This window comes from Atractosteus spatula, assembly GCF_055471065.1.
Source record: "Atractosteus spatula isolate fAtrSpa1 chromosome 10 unlocalized genomic scaffold, fAtrSpa1.hap1 SUPER_10_unloc_1, whole genome shotgun sequence".
Classification (NCBI taxonomy): domain Eukaryota; kingdom Metazoa; phylum Chordata; class Actinopteri; order Semionotiformes; family Lepisosteidae; genus Atractosteus; species Atractosteus spatula.
Window position 1 is genome coordinate 5,854,130 of NW_028296612.1, and position 25,538 is coordinate 5,879,667.

Consider the following 25,538-nt stretch of genomic DNA (forward strand, 5'->3'; position numbering starts at 1 on the left):
GCGCAGCAGTCTGATCCGCTCCAGGTGTGACAGTGCTGTCAGTCAGACTCCCAGTGCGCAGCAGTCCGATCCGCTCCAGGTGTGACAGTGCTGTCAGTCAGACTCCCAGTGCGCAGCAGTCCGATCCGCTCCAGGTGTGACAGTGCTGTCAGTCAGACTCCCAGTGCGCAGCACTCTGATCCACTCCAGGTGTGACAGTGCTGTCAGTCAGACTCCCAGTGTGCAGCAATCTGATCCGCTCCAGGTGTGACAGTGCTGTCAGACTCCCAGTGCACAGCAGTCTGATCCGCTCCAGGTGTGTCAGTGCTGTCAGTCAGACTCCCAGTGCGCAGCAGTCTGATCCGCTCCAGGTGTGACAGTGCTGTCAGACTCCCAGTGTGCAGCAGTCTGATCCGCTCCAGGTGTGACAGTGCAGCAGTCTGATCCGCTCCAGGTGTGACAGTGCTGTCAGTCAGACTCCCAGTGTGCAGCAGTCTGATCCGCTCCAGGTGTGACAGTGCTGTCAGACTCCCAGTGCGCAGCAGTCTGATCCGCTCCAGGTGTGTCAGTGCTGTCAGTCAGACTCCCAGTGCGCAGCAGTCTGATCCGCTCCAGGTGTGACAGTGCTGTCAGTCAGACTCCCAGTGTGCAGCAGTCTGATCCGCTCCAGGTGTGACAGTGCTGTCAGACTCCCAGTGCACAGCAGTCTGATCCGCTCCAGGTGTGACAGTGCTGTCAGATTCCCAGTGCGCAGCAGTCTGATCCGCTCCAGGTGTGACAGTGCTGTCAGACTCCCAATGCGCAGCAGTCTGATCCGCTCCAGGTGTGACAGTGCTGTCAGTCAGACTCCCAGTGCGCAGCAGTCTGATCCGCTCCAGGTGTGTCAGTGCTGTCAGTCAGACTCCCAGTGCGCAGCAGTCTGATCCCCTCCAGGTGTGACAGTGCTGTCAGTCAGACTCCCAGTGTGCAGCAGTCTGATCTGCTCCAGGTGTGACAGTGCTGTCAGACTCCCAGTGCACAGCAGTCTGATCCGCTCCAGGTGTGACAGTGCTGTCAGTCAGACTCCCAGTGTGCAGCAGTCTGATCCGCTCCAGGTGTGACAGTGCTGTCAGATTCCCAGTGCGCAGCAGTCTGATCCGCTCCAGGTGTGACAGTGCTGTCAGACTCCCAGTGCGCAGCAGTCTGATCCGCTCCAGGTGTGACAGTGCTGTCAGTCAGACTCCCAGTGCGCAGCAGTCTGATCTGCTCCATATTTTCCATTATTTTCAGCTCCGGTCGCCCCATATGGTTCTTTTGAAACGAATTAGCCAAGACATTGAACACTGAACTATTTTTAAGGGGACTATAAATGAATCTCGGTACATATAATTTTGCAGAACTGCGGAGTCAGTTGGTTTCGGCCTCGGCCTCCTCTCTGCCCCTTGCTGTCAGTGTGTCTGCTGCGTATGTCGAGCCCAGCGCTATAAAAATATGTGTGGATATATATGTACCGTATGCATATAATTTTGTGCTCTCAAAAGAATTCATACCTCAAAATTACAGGCAAATACATCTCCTCTTTCTGTTCTTTAAAATGTAAACGTTCTACAGTCAGTAATTAACACAATTACACAACCACAGTTTCTGAGTCCTGGAGCTCTCCTTCCTGCTCACACTCTGTCTTATCTCCTGTCCTGTTGTGTGTGTTTATTACTGAGGGGCTCCCTGTTAGTCTAGAGCCTGTGACTGGGCCATGTCAGTGTACTGGACTCCACTATAAGAGTCAGGAGTGACTGGGCCGTGTCAGTGTACTGGACTCCACTATAAGAGTCAGGAGTGACTGGGCCGTGTCAGTGTACTGGACTCCACTATAAGAGTCAGGAGTGACTGGGCCGTGTCAGTGTACTGGACTCCACTATAAGAGTCAGGAGTGACTGGGCCGTGTCAGTGTACTGGACTCCACTATAAGAGTCAGGAGCCTGTGACTGGGCCGTGTCAGTGTACTGGACTCCACTATAAGAGTCAGGAGTGACTGGGCCGTGTCAGTGTACTGGACTCCACTATAAGAGTCAGGAGTGACTGGGCCGTGTCAGTGTACTGGACTCCACTATAAGAGTCAGGAGTGACTGGGCCGTGTCAGTGTACTGGACTCTACTATAAGAGTCAGGAGCCTGTGACTGGGCTGTGTCAGTGTACTGGACTCTACTATAAGAGTCAGGAGTGACTGGGCTGTGTCAGTGTACTGGACTCCACTATAAGAGTCAGGAGTGACTGGGCCGTGTCAGTGTACTGGACTCCACTATAAGAGTCAGGAGTGACTGGGCCGTGTCAGTGTACTGGACTCCACTATAAGAGTCAGGAGCCTGTGACTGGGCCGTGTCAGTGTACTGGACTCTACTATAAGAGTCAGGAGTGACTGGGCCGTGTCAGTGTACTGGACTCCACTATAAGAGTCAGGAGTGACTGGGCCGTGTCAGTGTACTGGACTCCACTATAAGAGTCAGGAGTGACTGGGCCGTGTCAGTGTACTGGACTCCACTATAAGAGTCAGGAGTGACTGGGCCGTGTCAGTGTACTGGACTCCACTATAAGAGTCAGGAGTGACTGGGCCGTGTCAGTGTACTGGACTCCACTATAAGAGTCAGGAGCCCTGTGACTGGGCTGTGTCAGTGTACTGGACTCCACTATAAGAGTCAGGAGTGACTGGGCCGTGTCAGTGTACTGGACTCCACTATAAGAGTCAGGAGTGACTGGGCCGTGTCAGTGTACTGGTCTCCACTATAAGAGTCAGGAGCCTGTGACTGGGCCGTGTCAGTGTACTGGACTCCACTATAAGAGTCAGGAGTGACTGGGCCGTGTCAGTGTACTGGACTCCACTATAAGAGTCAGGAGCCTGTGACTGGGCCGTGTCAGTGTACTGGTCTCCACTATAAGAGTCAGGAGCCTGTGACTGGGCCGTGTCAGTGTACTGGACTCCACTATAAGAGTCAGGAGTGACTGGGCCGTGTCAGTGTACTGGACTCCACTATAAGAGTCAGGAGTGACTGGGCTGTGTCAGTGTACTGGACTCCACTATAAGAGTCAGGAGTGACTGGGCCGTGTCAGTGTACTGGACTCCACTATAAGAGTCAGGAGCCTGTGACTGGGCTGTGTCAGTGTACTGGACTCCACTATAAGAGTCAGGAGTGACTGGGCCGTGTCAGTGTACTGGACTCCACTATAAGAGTCAGGAGCCCTGTGACTGGGCTGTGTCAGTGTACTGGACTCCACTATAAGAGTCAGGAGTGACTGGGCTGTGTCAGTGTACTGGACTCCACTATAAGAGTCAGGAGTGACTGGGCCGTGTCAGTGTACTGGACTCCACTATAAGAGTCAGGAGTGACTGGGCCGTGTCAGTGTACTGGACTCCACTATAAGAGTCAGGAGCCCTGTGACTGGGCTGTGTCAGTGTACTGGACTCCACTATAAGAGTCAGGAGTGACTGGGCCGTGTCAGTGTACTGGACTCCACTATAAGAGTCAGGAGTGACTGGGCCGTGTCAGTGTACTGGTCTCCACTATAAGAGTCAGGAGCCTGTGACTGGGCCGTGTCAGTGTACTGGACTCCACTATAAGAGTCAGGAGTGACTGGGCCGTGTCAGTGTACTGGACTCCACTATAAGAGTCAGGAGTGACTGGGCCGTGTCAGTGTACTGGACTCTACTATAAGAGTCAGGAGTGACTGGGCCGTGTCAGTGTACTGGACTCCACTATAAGAGTCAGGAGTGACTGGGCTGTGTCAGTGTACTGGACTCCACTATAAGAGTCAGGAGTGACTGGGCCGTGTCAGTGTACTGGTCTCCACTATAAGAGTCAGGAGCCTGTGACTGGGCCGTGTCAGTGTACTGGACTCCACTATAAGAGTCAGGAGTGACTGGGCCGTGTCAGTGTACTGGACTCCACTATAAGAGTCAGGAGTGACTGGGCCGTGTCAGTGTACTGGACTCCACTATAAGAGTCAGGAGCCCTGTGACTGGGCTGTGTCAGTGTACTGGACTCCACTATAAGAGTCAGGAGTGACTGGGCCGTGTCAGTGTACTGGACTCCACTATAAGAGTCAGGAGTGACTGGGCCGTGTCAGTGTACTGGTCTCCACTATAAGAGTCAGGAGCCTGTGACTGGGCCGTGTCAGTGTACTGGACTCCACTATAAGAGTCAGGAGTGACTGGGCCGTGTCAGTGTACTGGACTCCACTATAAGAGTCAGGAGTGACTGGGCCGTGTCAGTGTACTGGACTCTACTATAAGAGTCAGGAGTGACTGGGCCGTGTCAGTGTACTGGACTCCACTATAAGAGTCAGGAGTGACTGGGCCGTGTCAGTGTACTGGACTCCACTATAAGAGTCAGGAGCCCTGTGACTGGGCTGTGTCAGTGTACTGGACTCCACTATAAGAGTCAGGAGTGACTGGGCCGTGTCAGTGTACTGGACTCCACTATAAGAGTCAGGAGTGACTGGGCCGTGTCAGTGTACTGGTCTCCACTATAAGAGTCAGGAGCCTGTGACTGGGCCGTGTCAGTGTACTGGACTCCACTATAAGAGTCAGGAGTGACTGGGCCGTGTCAGTGTACTGGACTCCACTATAAGAGTCAGGAGTGACTGGGCCGTGTCAGTGTACTGGACTCCACTATAAGAGTCAGGAGTGACTGGGCCGTGTCAGTGTACTGGACTCTACTATAAGAGTCAGGAGTGACTGGGCCGTGTCAGTGTACTGGACTCCACTATAAGAGTCAGGAGCCTGTGACTGGGCCGTGTCAGTGTACTGGTCTCCACTATAAGAGTCAGGAGCCTGTGACTGGGCCGTGTCAGTGTACTGGACTCCACTATAAGAGTCAGGAGTGACTGGGCTGTGTCAGTGTACTGGTCTCCACTATAAGAGTCAGGAGTGACTGGGCTGTGTCAGTGTACTGGACTCCACTATAAGAGTCAGGAGCCTGTGACTGGGCCGTGTCAGTGTACTGGTCTCCACTATAAGAGTCAGGAGCCTGTGACTGGGCCGTGTCAGTGTACTGGACTCCACTATAAGAGTCAGGAGTGACTGGGCCGTGTCAGTGTACTGGACTCTACTATAAGAGTCAGGAGTGACTGGGCCGTGTCAGTGTACTGGACTCCACTATAAGAGTCAGGAGTGACTGGGCCGTGTCAGTGTACTGGACTCCACTATAAGAGTCAGGAGTGACTGGGCCGTGTCAGTGTACTGGACTCCACTATAAGAGTCAGGAGTGACTGGGCCGTGTCAGTGTACTGGACTCCACTATAAGAGTCAGGAGTGACTGGGCCGTGTCAGTGTACTGGACTCCACTATAAGAGTCAGGAGTGACTGGGCCGTGTCAGTGTACTGGACTCCACTATAAGAGTCAGGAGCCTGTGACTGGGCTGTGTCAGTGTACTGGACTCCACTATAAGAGTCAGGAGTGACTGGGCCGTGTCAGTGTACTGGACTCCACTATAAGAGTCAGGAGTGACTGGGCCGTGTCAGTGTACTGGACTCCACTATAAGAGTCAGGAGCCTGTGACTGGGCCGTGTCAGTGTACTGGACTCCACTATAAGAGTCAGGAGTGACTGGGCCGTGTCAGTGTACTGGACTCCACTATAAGAGTCAGGAGCCTGTGACTGGGCTGTGTCAGTGTACTGGACTCCACTATAAGAGTCAGGAGTGACTGGGCCGTGTCAGTGTACTGGTCTCCACTATAAGAGTCAGGAGTGACTGGGCCGTGTCAGTGTACTGGACTCCACTATAAGAGTCAGGAGCCTGTGACTGGGCCGTGTCAGTGTACTGGACTCCACTATAAGAGTCAGGAGCCTGTGACTGGGCCGTGTCAGTGTACTGGACTCCACTATAAGAGTCAGGAGTGACTGGGCCGTGTCAGTGTACTGGACTCCACTATAAGAGTCAGGAGTGACTGGGCCGTGTCAGTGTACTGGACTCCACTATAAGAGTCAGGAGTGACTGGGCCGTGTCAGTGTACTGGACTCCACTATAAGAGTCAGGAGCCTGTGACTGGGCTGTGTCAGTGTACTGGACTCCACTATAAGAGTCAGGAGTGACTGGGCCGTGTCAGTGTACTGGTCTCCACTATAAGAGTCAGGAGTGACTGGGCCGTGTCAGTGTACTGGACTCCACTATAAGAGTCAGGAGCCTGTGACTGGGCCGTGTCAGTGTACTGGACTCCACTATAAGAGTCAGGAGCCTGTGACTGGGCCGTGTCAGTGTACTGGACTCCACTATAAGAGTCAGGAGTGACTGGGCCGTGTCAGTGTACTGGACTCCACTATAAGAGTCAGGAGTGACTGGGCCGTGTCAGTGTACTGGACTCCACTATAAGAGTCAGGAGTGACTGGGCCGTGTCAGTGTACTGGACTCCACTATAAGAGTCAGGAGCCTGTGACTGGGCTGTGTCAGTGTACTGGACTCCACTATAAGAGTCAGGAGTGACTGGGCCGTGTCAGTGTACTGGACTCCACTATAAGAGTCAGGAGCCTGTGACTGGGCTGTGTCAGTGTACTGGACTCCACTATAAGAGTCAGGAGTGACTGGGCCGTGTCAGTGTACTGGACTCCACTATAAGAGTCAGGAGTGACTGGGCCGTGTCAGTGTACTGGACTCCACTATAAGAGTCAGGAGCCTGTGACTGGGCTGTGTCAGTGTACTGGACTCCACTATAAGAGTCAGGAGTGACTGGGCCGTGTCAGTGTACTGGACTCCACTATAAGAGTCAGGAGTGACTGGGCCGTGTCAGTGTACTGGACTCCACTATAAGAGTCAGGAGCCTGTGACTGGGCCGTGTCAGTGTACTGGACTCCACTATAAGAGTCAGGAGTGACTGGGCCGTGTCAGTGTACTGGACTCCACTATAAGAGTCAGGAGCCTGTGACTGGGCTGTGTCAGTGTACTGGACTCCACTATAAGAGTCAGGAGTGACTGGGCCGTGTCAGTGTACTGGTCTCCACTATAAGAGTCAGGAGTGACTGGGCCGTGTCAGTGTACTGGACTCCACTATAAGAGTCAGGAGCCTGTGACTGGGCCGTGTCAGTGTACTGGACTCCACTATAAGAGTCAGGAGTGACTGGGCCGTGTCAGTGTACTGGACTCCACTATAAGAGTCAGGAGTGACTGGGCCGTGTCAGTGTACTGGACTCCACTATAAGAGTCAGGAGTGACTGGGCCGTGTCAGTGTACTGGACTCCACTATAAGAGTCAGGAGCCCTGTGACTGGGCCGTGTCAGTGTACTGGACTCCACTATAAGAGTCAGGAGCCTGTGACTGGGCCGTGTCAGTGTACTGGACTCCACTATAAGAGTCAGGAGTGACTGGGCTGTGTCAGTGTACTGGACTCCACTATAAGAGTCAGGAGCCTGTGACTGGGCTGTGTCAGTGTACTGGACTCCACTATAAGAGTCAGGAGTGACTGGGCCGTGTCAGTGTACTGGACTCCACTATAAGAGTCAGGAGCCTGTGACTGGGCCGTGTCAGTGTACTGGACTCCACTATAAGAGTCAGGAGTGACTGGGCCGTGTCAGTGTACTGGACTCCACTATAAGAGTCAGGAGTGACTGGGCTGTGTCAGTGTACTGGACTCCACTATAAGAGTCAGGAGTGACTGGGCCGTGTCAGTGTACTGGACTCCACTATAAGAGTCAGGAGTGACTGGGCCGTGTCAGTGTACTGGACTCCACTATAAGAGTCAGGAGTGACTGGGCCGTGTCAGTGTACTGGACTCCACTATAAGAGTCAGGAGCCTGTGACTGGGCCGTGTCAGTGTACTGGACTCCACTATAAGAGTCAGGAGCCTGTGACTGGGCCGTGTCAGTGTACTGGACTCCACTATAAGAGTCAGGAGTGACTGGGCTGTGTCAGTGTACTGGACTCCACTATAAGAGTCAGGAGCCTGTGACTGGGCTGTGTCAGTGTACTGGACTCCACTATAAGAGTCAGGAGTGACTGGGCCGTGTCAGTGTACTGGACTCCACTATAAGAGTCAGGAGTGACTGGGCTGTGTCAGTGTACTGGACTCCACTATAAGAGTCAGGAGTGACTGGGCCGTGTCAGTGTACTGGACTCCACTATAAGAGTCAGGAGTGACTGGGCCGTGTCAGTGTACTGGACTCCACTATAAGAGTCAGGAGTGACTGGGCCGTGTCAGTGTACTGGACTCCACTATAAGAGTCAGGAGCCTGTGACTGGGCTGTGTCAGTGTACTGGACTTCACTATAAGAGTCAGGAGCCTGTGACTGGGCTGTGTCAGTGTACTGAGCTCCTCACAGGGTTTTTTTTTTGTGCCAGAGTACTTTTCCAACCAGTCCCCCCGAGATCTAAAACGCTATTTAGCCCACAGTGACGTCAGGGGCTCACCTGGTCTCCTGGGTGATGCAGGGGAGGCCGGACCAGTGGCAGGGGCAGGGGGCGTGTCCGCCGCCCGATCGCATGAATGGGAGGCGGGGACAGCCGCGCAGGGCGGCGCCGCCTTTCCGCGTCACTGGCGGGGGGCGGGGCCTGCCCCCGGCGGGGCGCCCTGATTGGCCGCGGTCGCCCCGCAGGACGCTTCCCAGGGACCGGCCGGTGCTGCACGGCGCGACTGTCGCTTCCTGGGGGACAAGAGCAGGGCTGAGCGGAGTGATCGATCCTGAACCGATCAGTGATCAGTACGCGTGGCCACAGCCCCTCTCAGTCACGAAGCGGGCGAACGGAGAAGGCACCTCCATCCTGCTTTTCCACGCACGAACTCTCCCCCCTAACCCTAACCCTAACCTTAAGTCTGTGTCTCTCTCTCTCTCCATGCACACGCCCTTTCAGGTCTGTCACTCGAGTCTGTGTCTCTATCTCTCCACGCACACACCCACCCGCGAGTCTGTCTCTCTCTCTCTACGAACACACCCCCTCAGGTCTGTCACTCGTGTCTGTGTCTCTCTCTCTCCACGCACACACCCCCTCAGGTCTGTCACTCGTGACTGTGTCTCTCTCTCTCCACGTACACACCCCCTCAGGTCTGTCACTCGAGTCTGTCTCTCTCTCTCACCGCACACACCCCCTCAGGTCTGTCACTCGTGTCTGTGTCTCTCTCTCTCCACGCACACACCCCCTCAGGTCTGTCACTCGTGACTGTGTCTCTCTCTCTCCACGTACACACCCCCTCAGGTCTGTCACTCGTGTCTGTGTCTCTCTCTCTCCACGCACACACCCCCTCAGGTCTGTCACTCGAGTCTGTGTGTCCCTCTCTCCACGCACACACCCCCTCAGGTCTGTCACTCGAGTCTGTGTGTCTCTCTCTCCACGCACACACCCCCTCAGGTCTGTCACTCGAGTCTGTGTCTCTCTCTCTCCACGCACACACCCCCTCAGGTCTGTCACTCGAGTCTGTGTGTCCCTCTCTCCACGCACACACCCCCTCAGGCTGTCAGTCGAGTCTGTGTCTCTCTCTCTCCACGCACACACCCACCCGCGAGTCTGTCTCTCTCTCTCCACGCACACACCCCCTCAGGTCTGTCACTCGAGTCTGTGTGTCCCTCTCTCTCCACGCACACACCCCCTCAGGTCTGTCACTCGAGTCTGTGTCTCTCTCTCTCCACGCACACACCCCCTCAGGTCTGTCACTCGTGTCTGTGTCTCTCTCTCTCTCCACGCACACACCCCCTCAGGTCTGTCACTCGAGTCTGTCACTCGTGACTGTCTCTCTCTCTCCACGCACACACCCACCCTGCCAGGTTGGGAGAGAGAGAGAGGAGGAAGAGAGGAGAGGAAGGAGAGAGAGAGGAGGGAGTGTGGAAAGAGAGAGAGGAGGAAGAGAGGAGAGGAAGGAGGGAGGGGGAGAGGAGAGGGAGGGGGAGAGGAGAGGGCAGAGAGAGAGAGGAGACAGGAGACAGGACGCCAGAGCGGGCAGAGCGGTTTTAAGTCTCTCTCCTCGCTGCCGGTCGCCAGCACACCTCCACTCCATGGGCCAGTAGCGTCAGGCGCAGCAGCAGCAGCAGCAGCAGCAGCAGCGAGCCGACGGCAAGCAGCCCATGAGCAGCCCGGCGTCCGGCCCGCGTCCCCCCCGGCCCCGCAGACACCCGCCCAGCCCGACCGCCTGATCCGCGCCGCGCCGCGCCGAGCCGAGCCGCGCCGGACCGGACCGGACCGCACCGGACCAGCACCTCTCGGCGCTCACTCGCTCCCTAATCACTCGCTCGCTTATAAACGATAATAATAAGCCCCCCCGACAACTTGTCCTGCCGGAGCCTGCGGGAGAGGAGAGAGGAGAGGAGAGGAGAGGGCGGACTGGACCGGACCGGGGACTGACCGGAGACCCGCCCGGGAGGAGCCGGGAGGAGCCGGGCGTCGCGCCTCTCCCTTCAGCCGGGAGACAGGAGACAGGAAGGAGAGACAAGAGCAGATAGGAGAGACAGGAGACAGGAGGAGACAGGAGACAGGAGGAGACACACGCCGATGGGTTTTCCAGAAGGTTCCCGGCCGCGGCGGCGGCGGCGGCGGGAAGGGCTCGTGGCCCCGGCCCTGGCGCTCGCGGTGGCGCTCGCCCTCTGCCAGGCGGGGCCGGCGCGCGCGGCAGGTGAGTCCGTTAGTTAGTTTGTTTGTTTGTTTGTTTGTTTGTTTGTTTGTTTTTTTCTCTCAGATTCAAATTCAAATCGACCAGGAGAAGACGCGCGCGCGCGCGGCGCGAGGCGCTCCGCTGAGGGGGAGAGAGAGAGAGCCGTTAGAACCGGACCTCGGCTCTCAACGCCCCGCAAGAAGAGAGGACAAAAAAAAAACCCCGTTTTTCCCCCTCTTTCGAACCGGACAGAAGTCGTTTGAGTGAAACTCTTTCGCTCCTCAGGGGTACGACTTGTAGCTCTTAAAAAAAAACGACAAAAAAAAGAAAAGTGAAGAAATAAAAGACCAGCGCCGCCGGGAGGAAAGCGAGGCAGGTTTGTGGTCTGGTCTGGCCCGGTCCGGTCCGGTTCGGGTGTGGGTGTGTGAAACTCCAGCTCGGACCCCGGTTCGGTTCACCTCACCGGGGCAGAGAGAGAGAGGGGGGGGGGGGCAGCCGGTCCCGGGTCCGAGGGGGTGTGTGTGTGTGTGTGTCCGGCTCGCTGTAGTTGACTCGTTTTGTATTTATTTCTCCGTCTAACGGTCCGGACCTGTAACCGCCGTGACCGCCTCCCCCCCCCCCCCCCCCCCGACTCCGGGGTCCCCCCTGAGGGCCCCCCCGGCCCGGGCGCCCCGGGGCCGGACGGAGGAGCCCCGGTCTGGCCCTCAGATCAAAGCCGGCGGGCGGTCCGTCTCCGTCCGCTGAAACAACCCGCCGGCAGCCGGCGCTGGGCAGCGAGGGAGGGAGGAACAGGGGGGACAGCCGGGGTTCGGGGTGCTGGAGAGTTCACACCCCCAGTTTACCCCTGCGGGAGGAGGAGGAGGAGGAGGAGGGGGGGTCCACGCCCCCCCCCCCCCCCGCCCCCCGTTTTTACAGCCGCTTTACAAAACGGGGGACCCCCCCCCCACAGAAGGGGTTAATTTCCTGGCGGTGAACCCCACTTTCCAGCCGGAGAGGAATAAGAGCCGGGGGGTGAAACACAAGCTCACACGTACTGTGTATATGAATATAGGCGGCCCCGGTCACACACCGGCCGGTATCGGGGGGGGGGGGGGGGGGCAGGGTCACAGGGTGACGCGACACCCCGCTTCCCCGCGCCCGCGGACCCCCGGGGCCGATGTCGGGCGGGTCGGTCGAGCGGTCGATGGGATCGATCACCCGATCGGTCGAGCGGTCGGTCGGTCGGTCGGTCGATCAGCCGGACTGCTGCCCCCGGACCCGGCTCGGCGGGGGGCGGTGCGGGTTCCGAGTTTGCCGTCCCGTGTGGGCCTCTGGGTTTGTTTTGGCGGAGGCGATACTGTGGTCTGGGCGAGCGGCTTCGTGATGAATGGGGCGTCTATATGCGGGCAGGGCGGGTCCGAGTCCAGGACTGTCTGAGCTGCTTCAGGGCTGACTGGAGCTCCTCGGCCTCCCTGGCGCTGACCCTGACCTGGAGAGAGAGACGGGACTGTCCCAGTTCCAGTGCTGTAATGGAAATGGCACGGCCTGTGCTCTCCTGGGCTGGACTGGGCTGTGCTGTGATGTGGTGGACTGTGATGTACTGGACTGTGCTGTAATGGAAATGGCACGGCCTGTGCTCTTCTGGGCTGGACTGGGCTGTGGTGGACTGTGATGTACTGGACTGGGCTGTGCTGTGGTGGATTGTGCTGTGTTGTACCGGGCTGTGATGTACTGGACTGTGTTGTGATGCGCTGGACTGTGCTGTGATGGACTGGACTGTGATGTACTGGACTGGACTGTGCTGTGGTTTACTGGACTGTGATGTACTGGACTGTGCTGTAATGGAAATGGCACAGCCTGTGCTCTCCTGGACAGAACTGGGCTGTGCTGTACTGGACTGTGTTGTACCGGGCTGTGATGCGCTGGACTGTGCTGTGGTGTACTGGACTGTGCTGTGATGCGTTGGACTGTGCTGTGATGGACTGGACTGTGATGTACTGGACTGGACTGTGCTGTGATGGGCTGGACTGTGATGTACTGGACTGTGTTGTGATGCGCTGGACTGTGCTGTGATGGACTGGACTGTGATGTACTGGACTGGACTGTGCTGTGGTTTACTGGACTGTGATGTACTGGACTGTGCTGTAATGGAAATGGCACAGCCTGTGCTCTCCTGGACAGAACTGGGCTGTGCTGTACTGGACTGTGTTGTACCGGGCTGTGATGCGCTGGACTGTGCTGTGGTGTACTGGACTGTGCTGTGATGCGTTGGACTGTGCTGTGATGGACTGGACTGTGATGTACTGGACTGGACTGTGCTGTGATGGGCTGGACTGTGATGTACTGGACTGTGCTGTGATGGACTGGACTGTGATGTACCGGGCTGTGATATACTGGACTGTGCTGTGATGGACTGGACTGTGATGTACTGGACTGTGCTGTGATAGACTGGACTGTGATGTACCGGGCTGTGATATACTGGACTGTGCTGTGATGTACCGGGCTGTGATATATTGGACTGTGCTGTGATGGACTGGACTGTGATGTACCGGGCTGTGATATACTGGACTGTGCTGTGGTGGACTGGACTGTGTTGTACTGGGCTGTGCTGTGGTGGACTGTGTTGTGGTGGACTGTGCTGTACTGGGCTGTGCTGTGGTGGACTGGACAGTGCTGTACTGGACTGTGCTGTGATGCGCTGGACTGTGCTGTGATAGACTGGACTGTGATGTACCGGGCTGTGATATACTGGACTGTGCTGTGATGTACCGGGCTGTGATATATTGGACTGTGCTGTGATGGACTGGACTGTGATGTACCGGGCTGTGATATACTGGACTGTGCTGTGATGGACTGGACTGTGCTGTGGTGGACTGGACTGTGTTGTACTGGGCTGTGCTGTGGTGGACTGTGTTGTGGTGGACTGTGCTGTACTGGGCTGTGCTGTGGTGGACTGGACAGTGCTGTACTGGACTGTGCTGTGATGCGCTGGACTGTGCTGTGATGGACTGGACTGTGATGTACCGGGCTGTGATATACTGGACTGTGCTGTGATGGACTGGACTGTGCTGTGGTGGACTGGACTGTGTTGTACTGGGCTGTGCTGTGGTGGACTGTGTTGTGGTGGACTGTGCTGTACTGGGCTGTGCTGTGGTGGACTGGACAGTGCTGTACTGGACTGTGCTGTGATGCGCTGGACTGTGCTGTGATGGACTGGACTGTGATGTACCGGGCTGTGATATACTGGACTGTGCTGTGATGGACTGGACTGTGCTGTGTTGGACTGGACTGTGTTGTACCGGGCTGTGCTGTGGTGGACTGTGTTGTACCAGGCTGTGCTGTGGTGGACTGGACAGTGCTGTGGTGGACTGTGGAGTGCTGGACTGTGCTGGACTACACTGTGTTGTACTTTAGTGGACTTTGTTGTGCTGTGCTGGACTGTGCTGTCCTGGCAGTCCCAGGGCTCAGCCTGATGAGAGGCCTGTCGCTAGCTCTCTGACGTGATTGACCTCTCGGACTGAGGGCCTGCTTTCCCCGGAGTTGCTGACCGCGAGCAGCGGGGTGAACTGGGGTCCCCCCTCCCGCGCTGAGGGGGCCTGGGGCCTGGGCTCTCCTGCCTGGGCGCTGTGGCGGCAGACACACACCTGCCTGAATGGAGACATTGACTGGTGCACGGTGAGGGCGGGTGAGGGCGGGGGCATGGCGTATGAAAGCTGGGCTTGTTGCTGTGAAAGCACTCCTTTAGGAGACCCCCCTCCCCCTGGACGCGCACGTCTGACGTGGGAGCCGTGAGGCTGGTTTCAGTGTGCTCGACTCTGAAAGAGCGGTCTGTCTCTGCCCCTGTGTCTCCTTCTGCCCCTGCCCCTGCCTCTGTCTCTGTCTCTGTCACTGTCTCTGCCCCTGTCACTGTCTCTGCCCACTGTCTCTGCCCCTACCCCTGCCTCCTGTCATTGTCTCTGCCCCTGCCCCTGTCCCTGCCTCTGTCTCTGTCATTGTCTCTGCCCCTGCCCCTGTCCCTGCCTCTGTCTCTGTCTCTGTCATTGTCTCTGCCCCTGCCCCTGTCCCTGCCTCTGTCTCTGTCACTGTCTCTGTCTCTGCCCCTGTACCTGTCACTGTCTCTGCTCCTGTCTCTGTCTCTGTGTCTCCCTCTGCCCCTGCCTCTCCATCTCTCTGTCTCTGGCCCTGCCTGTCAGTCAGCCAGTCAGTGAGGCGAAGGGAGCTCAGTGAATGGAGCTACTGTGTGACTGAGTGCCAGCTCTGACCCCGCTCTCCACATGTGTGTGTGTGAGTGTGTGTGTGAGTGAGCAGGTTCTGCCTGCGTGGGCCGGTGTGTGAGTGAGAGTGTGTGTCTGTGGGCTCTACACAGCAGTGCTCAACAGTGGTCCGTTAAGTTGGAGCAGACAGACAGAGAGAGAGAAAGAGTTTGTCTAGTTTCACAGCTGCTGCGCTCTGACTGGCTCTCCCTCCCTCTCCCTCTGCCTCGTTCCTGGAATACCTCGCTTCCCTCAGGAATGTGGCTCCCACAGGGCTGTCACCTGAGCCTGCCTGCCCTCCTTTCTGTCTCCTCGTCCCCGTCCCCCTCTCTCCTGTCAGCACCTGTGCTTGCCTGAGACACGAACCAGAGCACGGAGGTGGAAACTGCAGGGAAGGGCATTTAAAACTGGGAACAGGAGCTCGGAATTACACAGAGGGGGGTGGGGGTGTGGAACAAGCTGCCCAGCCCTGTGGTTGAAGCCGATACCCTGGCTTCTCTCCAGACACAGCTGGGTGAGCTCCTCCAGTCAGGACAGGAGGCTCTACTGTACACAGAGGGTGGCGGGGGTGGGGAACAAGCTGCCCAGCCCTGTGATTTCACTTTAGATTGCACTTTTGTCCTCTGGTTGATGATCCACTGTTGATTCTGAAGAAATCGTCTGGGTTGTCAGTATCATGTCCCCTTGTAGTTTTCTTGCTTCTCGACTAAAAATGTTCAGTTCCTCCAGCCTGTCAGTGTGGGACACTCCCTTCAGACTGAAGAGACTCAGTTCCTCCAGCCTGTCAGTGTGGGACACTCCCTCCAGACTGAAGAGACTCAGTTCCTCCAGCCTGTCAGTGTGGGACTCTCCCTTCAGACTGAAGAGACTCAGTTCCCCCAGCCTGTCAGTGTGGGACACTCCCTCCAGACTGAAGAGACTCAGTTCCTCCAGCCTGTCAGTGTGGGACACTCCCTCCAGACTGAAGAGACTCAGTTCCTCCAGCCTGTCAGTGTGGGACACTGCCTTCAGACTAAAGAGACTCAGTTCCTCCAACCTGTCAGTGTGCTTCACTCCCTTCAGACTGAAGAGACTCAGTTCCTCCAGCCTGTCAGTCTGGGAGACTCCCTTCAGACTAAAGAGACTCAGTTCCTCCAGCTTGTCAGTGTGGGACACTTCCTTCAGACTGAAGAGACTCAGTTCCCCCAGCCTGTCAGTGTGGGACACTCCCTTCAGACTGAAGAGACTCAGTTCCCCCAGCCTGTCAGTGTGGGACTCTCCCTTCAGACTGAAGAGACTCAGTTCCCCTAGCCTGTCAGTGTGGGACACTCCCTTCAGACTGAAGAGACTCAGTTCCCCCAGCCTGTCAGTGTGGGACACTCCCTCCAGACTGAAGAGACTCAGTTCCCTCAGCCTGTCAGTGTGGGACTCTCCCTTCAGACTGAAGAGACTCAGTTCCCCCAGCCTGTCAGTGTGGGACTCTCCCTTCAGACTGAAGAGACTCAGTTCCCCCAGCCTGTCAGTGTGGGACACTCCCTTCAGACTGAAGAGACTCAGTTCCTCCAGCCTGTCAGTGTGGGACTCTCCCTTCAGACTGAAGAGACTCAGTTCCTCCAGCCTGTCAGTGTGGGACTCTCCCTTCAGACTGAAGAGACTCAGTTCCCCCAGCCTGTCAGTGTGGGACACTCCCTTCAGACTGAAGAGACTCAGTTCCCTCAGCCTGTCAGTGTGGGACTCTCCCTTCAGACTGAAGAGACTCAGTTCCTCCAGCCTGTCAGTGTGGGACTCTCCCTTCAGACTGAAGAGACTCAGTTCCCCCAGCCTGTCAGTGTGGGACACTCCCTTCAGACTGAAGAGACTCAGTTCCTCCAGCCTGTCAGTGTGGGACACTCCCTTCAGACTGAAGAGACTCAGTTCCTTCAGCCTGTCAGTGTGGGACACTCCCTTCAGACTGAAGAGACTCAGTTCCCTCAGCCTGTCAGTGTGGGACTCTCCCTCCAGACTGAAGAGACTCAGTTCCTCCAGCCTGTCACTGTGGGACTCTCCCTTCAGACTGAAGAGACTCAGTTCCTCCAGCCTGTAGTGTGGCTCACCTCTTCTCCTCCCTGAATGTACCTGCCTGCTCTTCTCTGGACTGATTCCAGTGCAGCAGTACACTGTATAATCTGTATAATTGCCCCACTGTTCTTCTAGAGGGCTGGGCTGCAGCTCTTCATTATAGTTTTGATGAGTCTCTGTCTCTCCTAGAACAGGAATTAAATGGCAGACAAATGTGTTGCCTCGAAACCCACTCATTAGCAAGGATAAACGATGATTAAGAGGGAACGAGCATGCTGGGACGCTGGTTGGGTGGCAGTTCATGGCGTTGTGAAAGGTCTGTGTGGCTCTGTGCTCCTCGCTGTCTTGGGCTGAGGGTGTGTTTGGAATGAGGCAGGAGCAGGGCTGGGGTTCAGGAGAGAGATACCTGCAGCAGGGCTCCTTTCACTGTCTTTCAACTGAGCTGCCTGAATCAGCCTCTGAGAATTACTCTTTCAATCCAGCCAGCTGTTCATATCAGCAAGCTCTGTGTCTTCAGTGTGTGTGTGCTCTGTGTCTGCTGTGTGAGAGTGTGTGTGCCCTGTGTCTGCTGTGTGAGAGTGTGTGTGCTCTGTGTCTTCAGTGTGTGTCTGCTCTGTGTCTGCCGTGCGAGAGTGTGTGTGCTCTGTGTCTTCAGTGTGTTTGTGTCCTGTGTCTGCTGTGTGAGAGTGTGTGTGCTCTGTGTCTGCTGTGTGAGAGTGTGTGTGCTGTGAGAGTGTGTGTGCCCTGTGTCTGCTGTGTGAGAGTGTGTGTGCTGTGAGAGTGTGTGTGCCCTGTGTCTGCTGGTGAGAGTGTGTGTGCTCTGTGTCTTCAGTGTGTTTGTGTCCTGTGTCTGCTGTGTGAGAGTGTGTGTGCTCTGTGTCTGCTGTGCGAGAGTGTGTGTGCTCTGTGTCTTCAGTGTGTTTGTGTCCTGTGTCTGTTGTGTGAGAGTGTGTGTGCTCTGTGTCTGCTGTGTGAGAGTGTGTGTGTGTCCTATGTCTGCTGTGTGAGAGTGTGTGTGCCGTGAGAGTGTGTGTGCCCTGTGTCTGCTGGTGAGAGTGTGTGTGCTCTGTGTCTTCAGTGTGTTTGTGTCCTGTGTCTGCTGTGTGAGAGTGTGTGTGTCCTGTGTCTGCTGTGTGAGAGTGTGTGTGCTCTGTGTCTGCTGAGTGAGAGTGTGTGTCTGCTGTGTGTGTGTGTCTGCTGTGTCTGCTGTGAGAGTGTGTGTGTGTGTGTCTGCTGTGTCTGCTGTGTGAGAAAGTGTCTGCTGTGAGAGTGTGTGTGTGTGTGTGTCTGCTGTGTCTGCTGTGTGAGAAAGTGTCTGCTGTGTGTCTGCTGTGTGAGAAAGTGTCTGCTGTGTGTCTGCTGTGTGAGAGTGTGTCTGCTGTGTGTCTTCTGTGTCTGCTGTGTGAGAAAGTGTCTGCTGTGTGTCTGCTGTGTGAGAGTGTGTCTGCTGTGTGTCTTCTGTGTCTGCTGTGTGAGAGTGTGTCTGCTGTGTGTCTGCTGTGTGAGAGTGTGTCTGCTGTGTGTCTTCTGTGTCTGCTGTGTGAGAAAGTGTCTGCTGTGTGTCTGCTGTGTGTGTTCTGTGCTCCTGATCTGACTCGTGTCTCCGAGCGCTCGCTGTGTTTCTGAGCTGGAAGGCTGCAGTGACACGTCGCACAGGCCCGCTGGTACACATGTCTGTCGGCCCCGAGCGCAGCTCGTTAGCAGAGAGTAATGAGCTGTGTAATCAGCCGCGGCTGGTGCGCGGCCTGTCATTGAGCACCGCCCAGGGTAAACACACTGTGAGCACCGAGGCACCCAGATAATCACAGCCCCTCAGAGAGATGCGCTCACCCACACTGAGAGCGAGGAGGGTGAGAGGGTGAGAGGGTGAAGGAGAGAGTGAGAGGGTGAGAGGGTGAGAGGTAGGATCAGAAGGACAGGCAGTGAGATGGAGTGTGTGGGTCCATAGAGACAGCTGCTCTGTGAGAGAATATTTACACTCTTCTTGTTGACTGTCAGGGGTCAGAGGTCACCACTGTGGGATATTTGCGTACTGCTGGTGTTTACCACAGCTGTGTGAAGATTATGGAGAGTAATCTAGAGAGGAAGGGTAGTTTGTTTTAATGGGGCATTTCCCATGCAGTGTTCGTGTACTGGAGTGTCCAGTCAGTGTGTGTGTATGAACCCCTCTCTCTCTCAGTGCAGTGTTCATGTACTGGAGTGTCCAGTCAGTGTGTCTGTATGAACCCCTCTCTCTCTCAGTGCAGTGTTCATGTACTGGAGTGTCCAGTCAGTGTGTATTAACCCCTCTCTCTCTCAGTGCAGTGTTCATGTACTGGAGTGTCCAGTCAGTGTGTCTGTATGAACCCCTCTCTCTCTCAGTGCAGTGTTCATGTACTGGAGTGTCCAGTCAGTGTGTGTGTATGAACCCCTCTCTCTCAGTGCAGTGTCAGTGTACTGGAGTGTATGAACCCCTCTCTCTCTCAGTGCAGTGTCAGTGTACTGGAGTGTATGAACCCCTCTCTCTCTCTCTCAGATCCAGTAGATGTCTTGAAGGTGCTCCAGCTGCCCTCTCTGCCCGAGGGGGTGAAGAAAGTGACAGGGTTCTGCTCCAGTCGGCGGTCTGGCCCTGCTGACCAGGCCTACCGGATCTCCAAACAGGCGCAGATCAGCGCCCCCACGAAGCAGCTCTTCTCAGGTACCCCTGGGGTTCGGAACTGGGGCTGGCAGGAAGGCTGCCTGTGGCCAGGAGCCCAGTACAGGCTGTGGGCAGAGGGCGCCCTCTTGTGGACGAGACGCGCTGTCTCCGGTCGCCTCACTGTGCCGGAGCTTGTATCCAGCCCTCCTTTCTCTAACCTGCTTCTTCACAGTCAGGGTCACAGCACGCAGCGGGGCACGGGACACTACCACACACTCTGTTTCTGTCTCTCTGCAGGGAGACAGCGTCTCTGTGTCTGCAAGATCAGTCTCACTATTATTGAGTCTGTCTTTTCAGTAAGCTGCCTCTCTGCGTCTCTCGGAGTCTGGCGTTTTAGTTACTTGTCAGCCCGTCTCTCTCTGTCTGTATCTCTGCAGTCAGTCGCCTGTCAGTCCAGTTCAAGGTGCTTTACTGGTGTGAAATCAGTACAGTCAGTGTTGCCACAGCAAAACAAATACAGTTAACATGAAACACAGACCTGCAGACATTTACAGCACAGACACGGTCCTCTGGTATCTCCATCTAGACAGGAGCAGTACTGGGAGACGGGCTCACTGGTCCTCAGGCTGTGACAGGAGATCACACACTGGGCTGCCAGTTCAGCGGAGTTCCCTCCTCCCTCTCCCAGTAGGATTGGGACCCGCTATGATTCTGGCAGGTGTGGGAACTCTGGGATAGCTGTGTAAATTTGGGGAAGAATGTTTCTCTAATCCCAGAGTATCTGTCCCAGTGCAGTAGGAAGTGCACCTCTGTCTCTGTTTCTCCCCACTGGCAGTGGGAGCACAGCCTGTCCTCTCTGGGCAGCCAGGTCTGCCTGTGTCCAGTGTGTGTGTCCAGGCTGTGGTCACTGAGCCTGTCCTCTCTGGACAGCCAGGTCAGCCTGTGTCCAGTGTCTGTGTCCAGACTGTGGTCACTGAGCCTGTCCTCTCTGGACAGCCAGGTCAGCCTGTGTCCAGTGTCTGTGTCCAGACTGTGGTCACTGAGCCTGTCCTCTCTGGACAGCCAGGTCAGCCTGTGTCCAGTGTCTGTGTCCAGACTGTGGTCACTGAGCCTGTCCTCTCTGGACAGCCAGGTCTGCCTGTGTCCAGTGTCTGTGTCCAGACTGTGGTCACTGAGCCTGTCCTCTCTGGACAGCCAGGTCAGCCTGTGTCCAGTGTCTGTGTCCAGACTGTGGTCACTGAGCCTGTCCTCTCTGGACAGCCAGGTCAGCCTGTGTCCAGTGTCTGTGTCCAGACTGTGGTCACTGAGCCTGTCCTCTCTGGACAGCCAGGTCAGCCTGTGTCCAGTGTGTGTGTCCAGGCTGTGGTCACTGAGCCTGTCCTCTCTGGACAGCCAGGTCTGCCTGTGTCCAGTGTGTGTGTCCAGGCTGTGGTCACTGAGCCTGTCCTCTCTGGACAGCCAGGTCAGCCTGTGTCCAGTGTGTGTGTCCAGGCTTTGTCAGTGGCTGTTATGTATTAATCTTGGCTAGATGTCCGTCTCTGTGCTTGTCTGTATCCCTGCAGTCACACTCCCGTCTCTGTCTCCCTCCGTCCGCAGGCCGTTTCCCTGAGAACTTCTCCATCATGGCGCTGGTGAAGGCCCAGGCGGACCTGCAGGCCTTCCTGCTGTCGGTGTACAGCGAGCAGGGCGTGCAGCAGCTGGGCGTGGAGCTGGGCCGCTCGCCCGTCTTCCTGTACGAGGACCAGACGGGCCGCCCGGCGCCCGAGGACTACCCGCTGTTCCGGGGCATCAACCTGGCCGACGGCAAGTCAGTACTGAGAGTCCACACCGCGAGTGTGTGTGTGTGTGTGTGTGTGTGTGTGTGTGTGTGTGTGAGAGAGTGTGTGTGTGTGAGAGAGAGTGTGTGAGAGGACCAGACGGGCCGCCCGGCGCCCGAGGACTACCCCCTGTTCCGGGGCATCAACCTGGCCGACGGCAAGTCAGTACTGAGAGTCCACACCGCGCGCGCGTGTGTGTGTGTTTGTGTGTGTGTGTGTGTGTGAGAGAGAGAGAGAGAGAGAGAGTGTGTGTGTGAGTGTGTGTGTGTGAGTGTGTGTGTGTGTGTGAGAGTGTATGTGTGTGTGTGAGTGAGTGTGAGTGTCTCAGTTCTGTCTGAGCTGCGTGTTTGAGTGTGTGTTGTGTTGTGTGTGAGAGCTGTAATGTACAGTGTGGGCGCTGTTCCTCCTCCCCGCCTGCAGGTGGCACCGCATCGCTCTCTCCGTGCAGCAGAAGAAAGTCACCCTCATCCTGGACTGCAAGAAGCGCGTGACCAAGCCCCTCCCGCGCGGCGACCGCCCCGCCATCGACGTCAACGGCATCACGCTCTTCGGCGCCCGGCTGCTGGACGAGGAGGTCTTCCAGGTGGGCCGGGCCCTTGGGCTGTTCGGGGAACCCCTGGGGCGCCCTGTCTGCTGTGGGGCGCGCTGACCCGCCTGCCTCCTGATTTCAGGGTGACATCCAGCAGCTGCTGATCGCCTCCGACCCCCAGGCGGCCTTCGACTACTGCGAGCACTACAGCCCTGACTGCGACACCCCGCTGCCCAGCACCCAGGCACAGGAGCCCAGCAGCCCTGTGAGTAACTCACTCTCTCCTCACACTCTCCTCACACTCTCCTCACACCCTCCTCACACTCTACACACACTCTCCTCACACTCTCCACACTACTGCCAGCACTACAGCCCCGACTGCGACACCCCGCTGCCCAGCACCCAGGCACAGGAGCCCAGCAGCCCTGTGAGTAACTCACACTCTCCTCACACTCTCCTCACACTCTCCTCACACTCTACACACACTCTCCTCACACTCTCCACACTACTGCCAGCACTACAGCCCTGACTGCGACACCCCGCTGCCCAGCACCCAGGCACAGGAGCCCAGCAGCCCTGTGAGTAACTCACTCTCTCCTCACACTCTCCTCACACTCTCCTCACACCCTCCTCACACTCTACACACACTCTCCTCACACTCTCCACACTACTGCCAGCACTACAGCCCCGACTGCGACACCCCGCTGCCCAGCACCCAGGCACAGGAGCCCAGCAGCCCTGTGAGTAACTCACACTCTCCTCACACTCTCCTCACACCCTCCTCACACTCTCCTCACACTCTCCTCACACTCTCCTCACACCCTCCTCACACTCTTCACACACTCTCCTCACACTCTCCTCACACCCTCCTCACACCCTCCTCACACTCTCCTCACACTCTCCACACTACTGCCAGCACTACAGCCCCGACTGCGACACCCCGCTGCCCAGCACCCAGGCACAGGAGCCCAGCAGCCCTGTGAGTAACTCACTCTCTCCTCACACTCTCCTCACACTCTCCTCACACCCTCCTCACACTCTACACACACTCTCCTCACACTCTCCACACTACTGCCAGCACTACAGCCCCGACTGCGACACCCCGCTGCCCAGCACCCAGGCACAGGAGCCCAGCAGCCCTGTGAGTAACTCACACTCTCCTCACACTCTCCTCACACTCTCCTCACACCCTTCACACACTCTCCTCACACTCTCCTCACACCCTCCTCACACCCTCCTCACACCCTCCTCACACTCTCCTCACACTCTCCACACTACTGCCAGCACTACAGCCCCGACTGCGACACCCCGCTGCCCAGCACCCAGGCACAGGAGCCCAGCAGCCCTGTGAGTAACTCACACTCTCCTCACACTCTCCCCACACTCTCCTCACACCCTCCTCACACTCTCCTCACACCCTCCTCACACCCTCCTCACACTCTCCTCACACTCTCCTCACACTCTCCTCACACCCTCCTCACACTCTCCTCACACTCTCCTCACACTCTACACACACTCTCCTCACACCGTACACAGACTGTACACACATGCGACACACGGTGGCCTCTCCAGGCACAGGAGAGCAGCGACTCTGCGCTGTCCTGTGCACACTGTGTGTAGCGCTGCAGTGACCTCGGCCCACACACACCCTGACCTGCCTGGAACTCCTTCTGTCATCAAAGTACGGTTCGCCTTTTCTAAAGCGGGTGCAGGTTATATCCGTCCTCTCTGTGTCCTCCTGTCATCCTCTCACCCAGGAGAGCTATTCAGAGGTGCTGCGATTGGAGTTTAGATCAACCAGATGATTGTTGGGTTCAGCATCATCATCAGGAGGGCTGTGATTGGGGATGAGTAGATAAACACAGAAGGGCTGTGATTGGTGATGAGTAGATACACACAGAAGGGCTGTGATTGGTGATCAGTAGATACACACAGAAGGGCTGTGATTGGGGATGAGTAGATGATGAGTAGATACACACAGAAGGGCTGTGATTGGTGATGAGTAGATGATGAGTAGATACACACAGAAGGGCTGTGATTGGGGATGAGTAGATACACACAGAAGGGCTGTGATTGGTGATGAGTAGATACACACAGAAGGGCTGTGATTGGTGATGAGTAGATGATGAGTAGATACACACAGAAGGGCTGTGATTGGCGATGAGTAGATACACACAGAAGGGCTGTGATTGGCGATGAGTAGATACACACAGAAGGGCTGTGATTGGCAATGAGTAGATACACACAGAAGGGCTGTGATTGGTGATGAGTAGATGATGAGTAGATACACACAGAAGGGCTGTGATTGGGGATGAGTAGATACACACAGAAGGGCTGTGATTGGCGATGAGTAGATGATGAGTAGATACACACAGAAGGGCTGTGATTGGGGATGAGTAGATACACACAGAAGGGCTGTGATTGGCGATGAGTAGATACACACAGAAGGGCTGTGATTGGGGATGAGTAGATACACACAGAAGGGCTGTGATTGGTGATGAGTAGATGATGAGTAGATACACACAGAAGGGCTGTGATTGGGGATGAGTAGATACACACAGAAGGGCTGTGATTGGTGATGAGTAGATGATGAGTAGATACACACAGAAGGGCTGTGATTGGGGATGAGTAGATACACACAGAAGGGCTGTGATTGGGGATGAGTAGATGATGAGTAGATACACACAGAAGGGCTGTGATTGGGGATGAGTAGATACACACAGAAGGGCTGTGATTGGCGATGAGTAGATGATGAGTAGATACACACAGAAGGGCTGTGATTGGCGATGAGTAGATACACACAGAAGGGCTGTGATTGGTGATGAGTAGATACACACAGAAGGGCTGTGATTGGGGATGAGTAGATGATGAGTAGATACACACAGAAGGGCTGTGATTGGTGATGAGTAGATACACACAGAAGGGCTGTGATTGGTGATGAGTAGATACACACAGAAGGGCTGTGATTGGTGATGAGTAGATGATGAGTAGATACACACAGAAGGGCTGTGATTGGGGATGAGTAGATGATGAGTAGATACACACAGAAGGGCTGTGATTGGGGATGAGTAGATACAGAAGGGCTGTGATTGGGGATGAGTAGATACACACAGAAGGGCTGTGATTGGGGATGAGTAGATACACACAGAAGGGCTGTGATTGGCGATGAGTAGATGATGAGTAGATACACACAGAAGGGCTGTGATTGGGGATGAGTAGATACACACAGAAGGGCTGTGATTGGGGATGAGTAGATGATGAGTAGATACACACAGAAGGGCTGTGATTGGTGATGAGTAGATACACACAGAAGGGCTGTGATTGGTGATGAGTAGATACACACAGAAGGGCTGTGATTGGGGATGAGTAGATGATGAGTAGATACACACAGAAGGGCTGTGATTGGTGATGAGTAGATACACACAGAAGGGCTGTGATTGGGGATGAGTAGATGATGAGTAGATACATACAGAAGGGCTGTGATTGGGGATGAGTAGATACACACAGAAGGGCTGTGATTGGGGATGAGTAGATACACACAGAAGGGCTGTGATTGGCGATGAGTAGATGATGAGTAGATACACACAGAAGGGCTGTGATTGGTGATGAGTAGATACACACAGAAGGGCTGTGATTGGTGATGAGTAGATACACACAGAAGGGCTGTGATTGGGGATGAGTAGATGATGAGTAGATACACACAGAAGGGCTGTGATTGGTGATGAGTAGATACACACAGAAGGGCTGTGATTGGTGATGAGTAGATGATGAGTAGATACACACAGAAG

General features: G+C 55.8%; 1 protein-coding gene across 1 annotated transcript in view; it reads left to right on the forward strand.

The window, feature by feature from the left end:
- The first annotated feature begins 9,695 nt into the window (after positions 1-9,695).
- Positions 9,696-25,538, forward strand: part of LOC148813629 (uncharacterized) — a 64,712-nt gene continuing 48,869 nt past the window's right edge. The window contains exons 1-11 of the mRNA XM_088908073.1: positions 9,696-10,539; positions 19,303-19,464; positions 21,001-21,211; positions 21,642-21,804; positions 21,893-22,015; positions 22,115-22,177; positions 22,266-22,328; positions 22,428-22,490; positions 22,667-22,729; positions 22,829-22,891; positions 23,023-23,097. Of these exons, the coding sequence (XP_088764199.1) occupies positions 10,419-10,539; positions 19,303-19,464; positions 21,001-21,211; positions 21,642-21,804; positions 21,893-22,015; positions 22,115-22,177; positions 22,266-22,328; positions 22,428-22,490; positions 22,667-22,729; positions 22,829-22,891; positions 23,023-23,097 (1,170 nt within the window). The 5' untranslated portion in view covers positions 9,696-10,418. The remainder of the gene's footprint in view (positions 10,540-19,302; positions 19,465-21,000; positions 21,212-21,641; positions 21,805-21,892; positions 22,016-22,114; positions 22,178-22,265; positions 22,329-22,427; positions 22,491-22,666; positions 22,730-22,828; positions 22,892-23,022; positions 23,098-25,538) is intronic.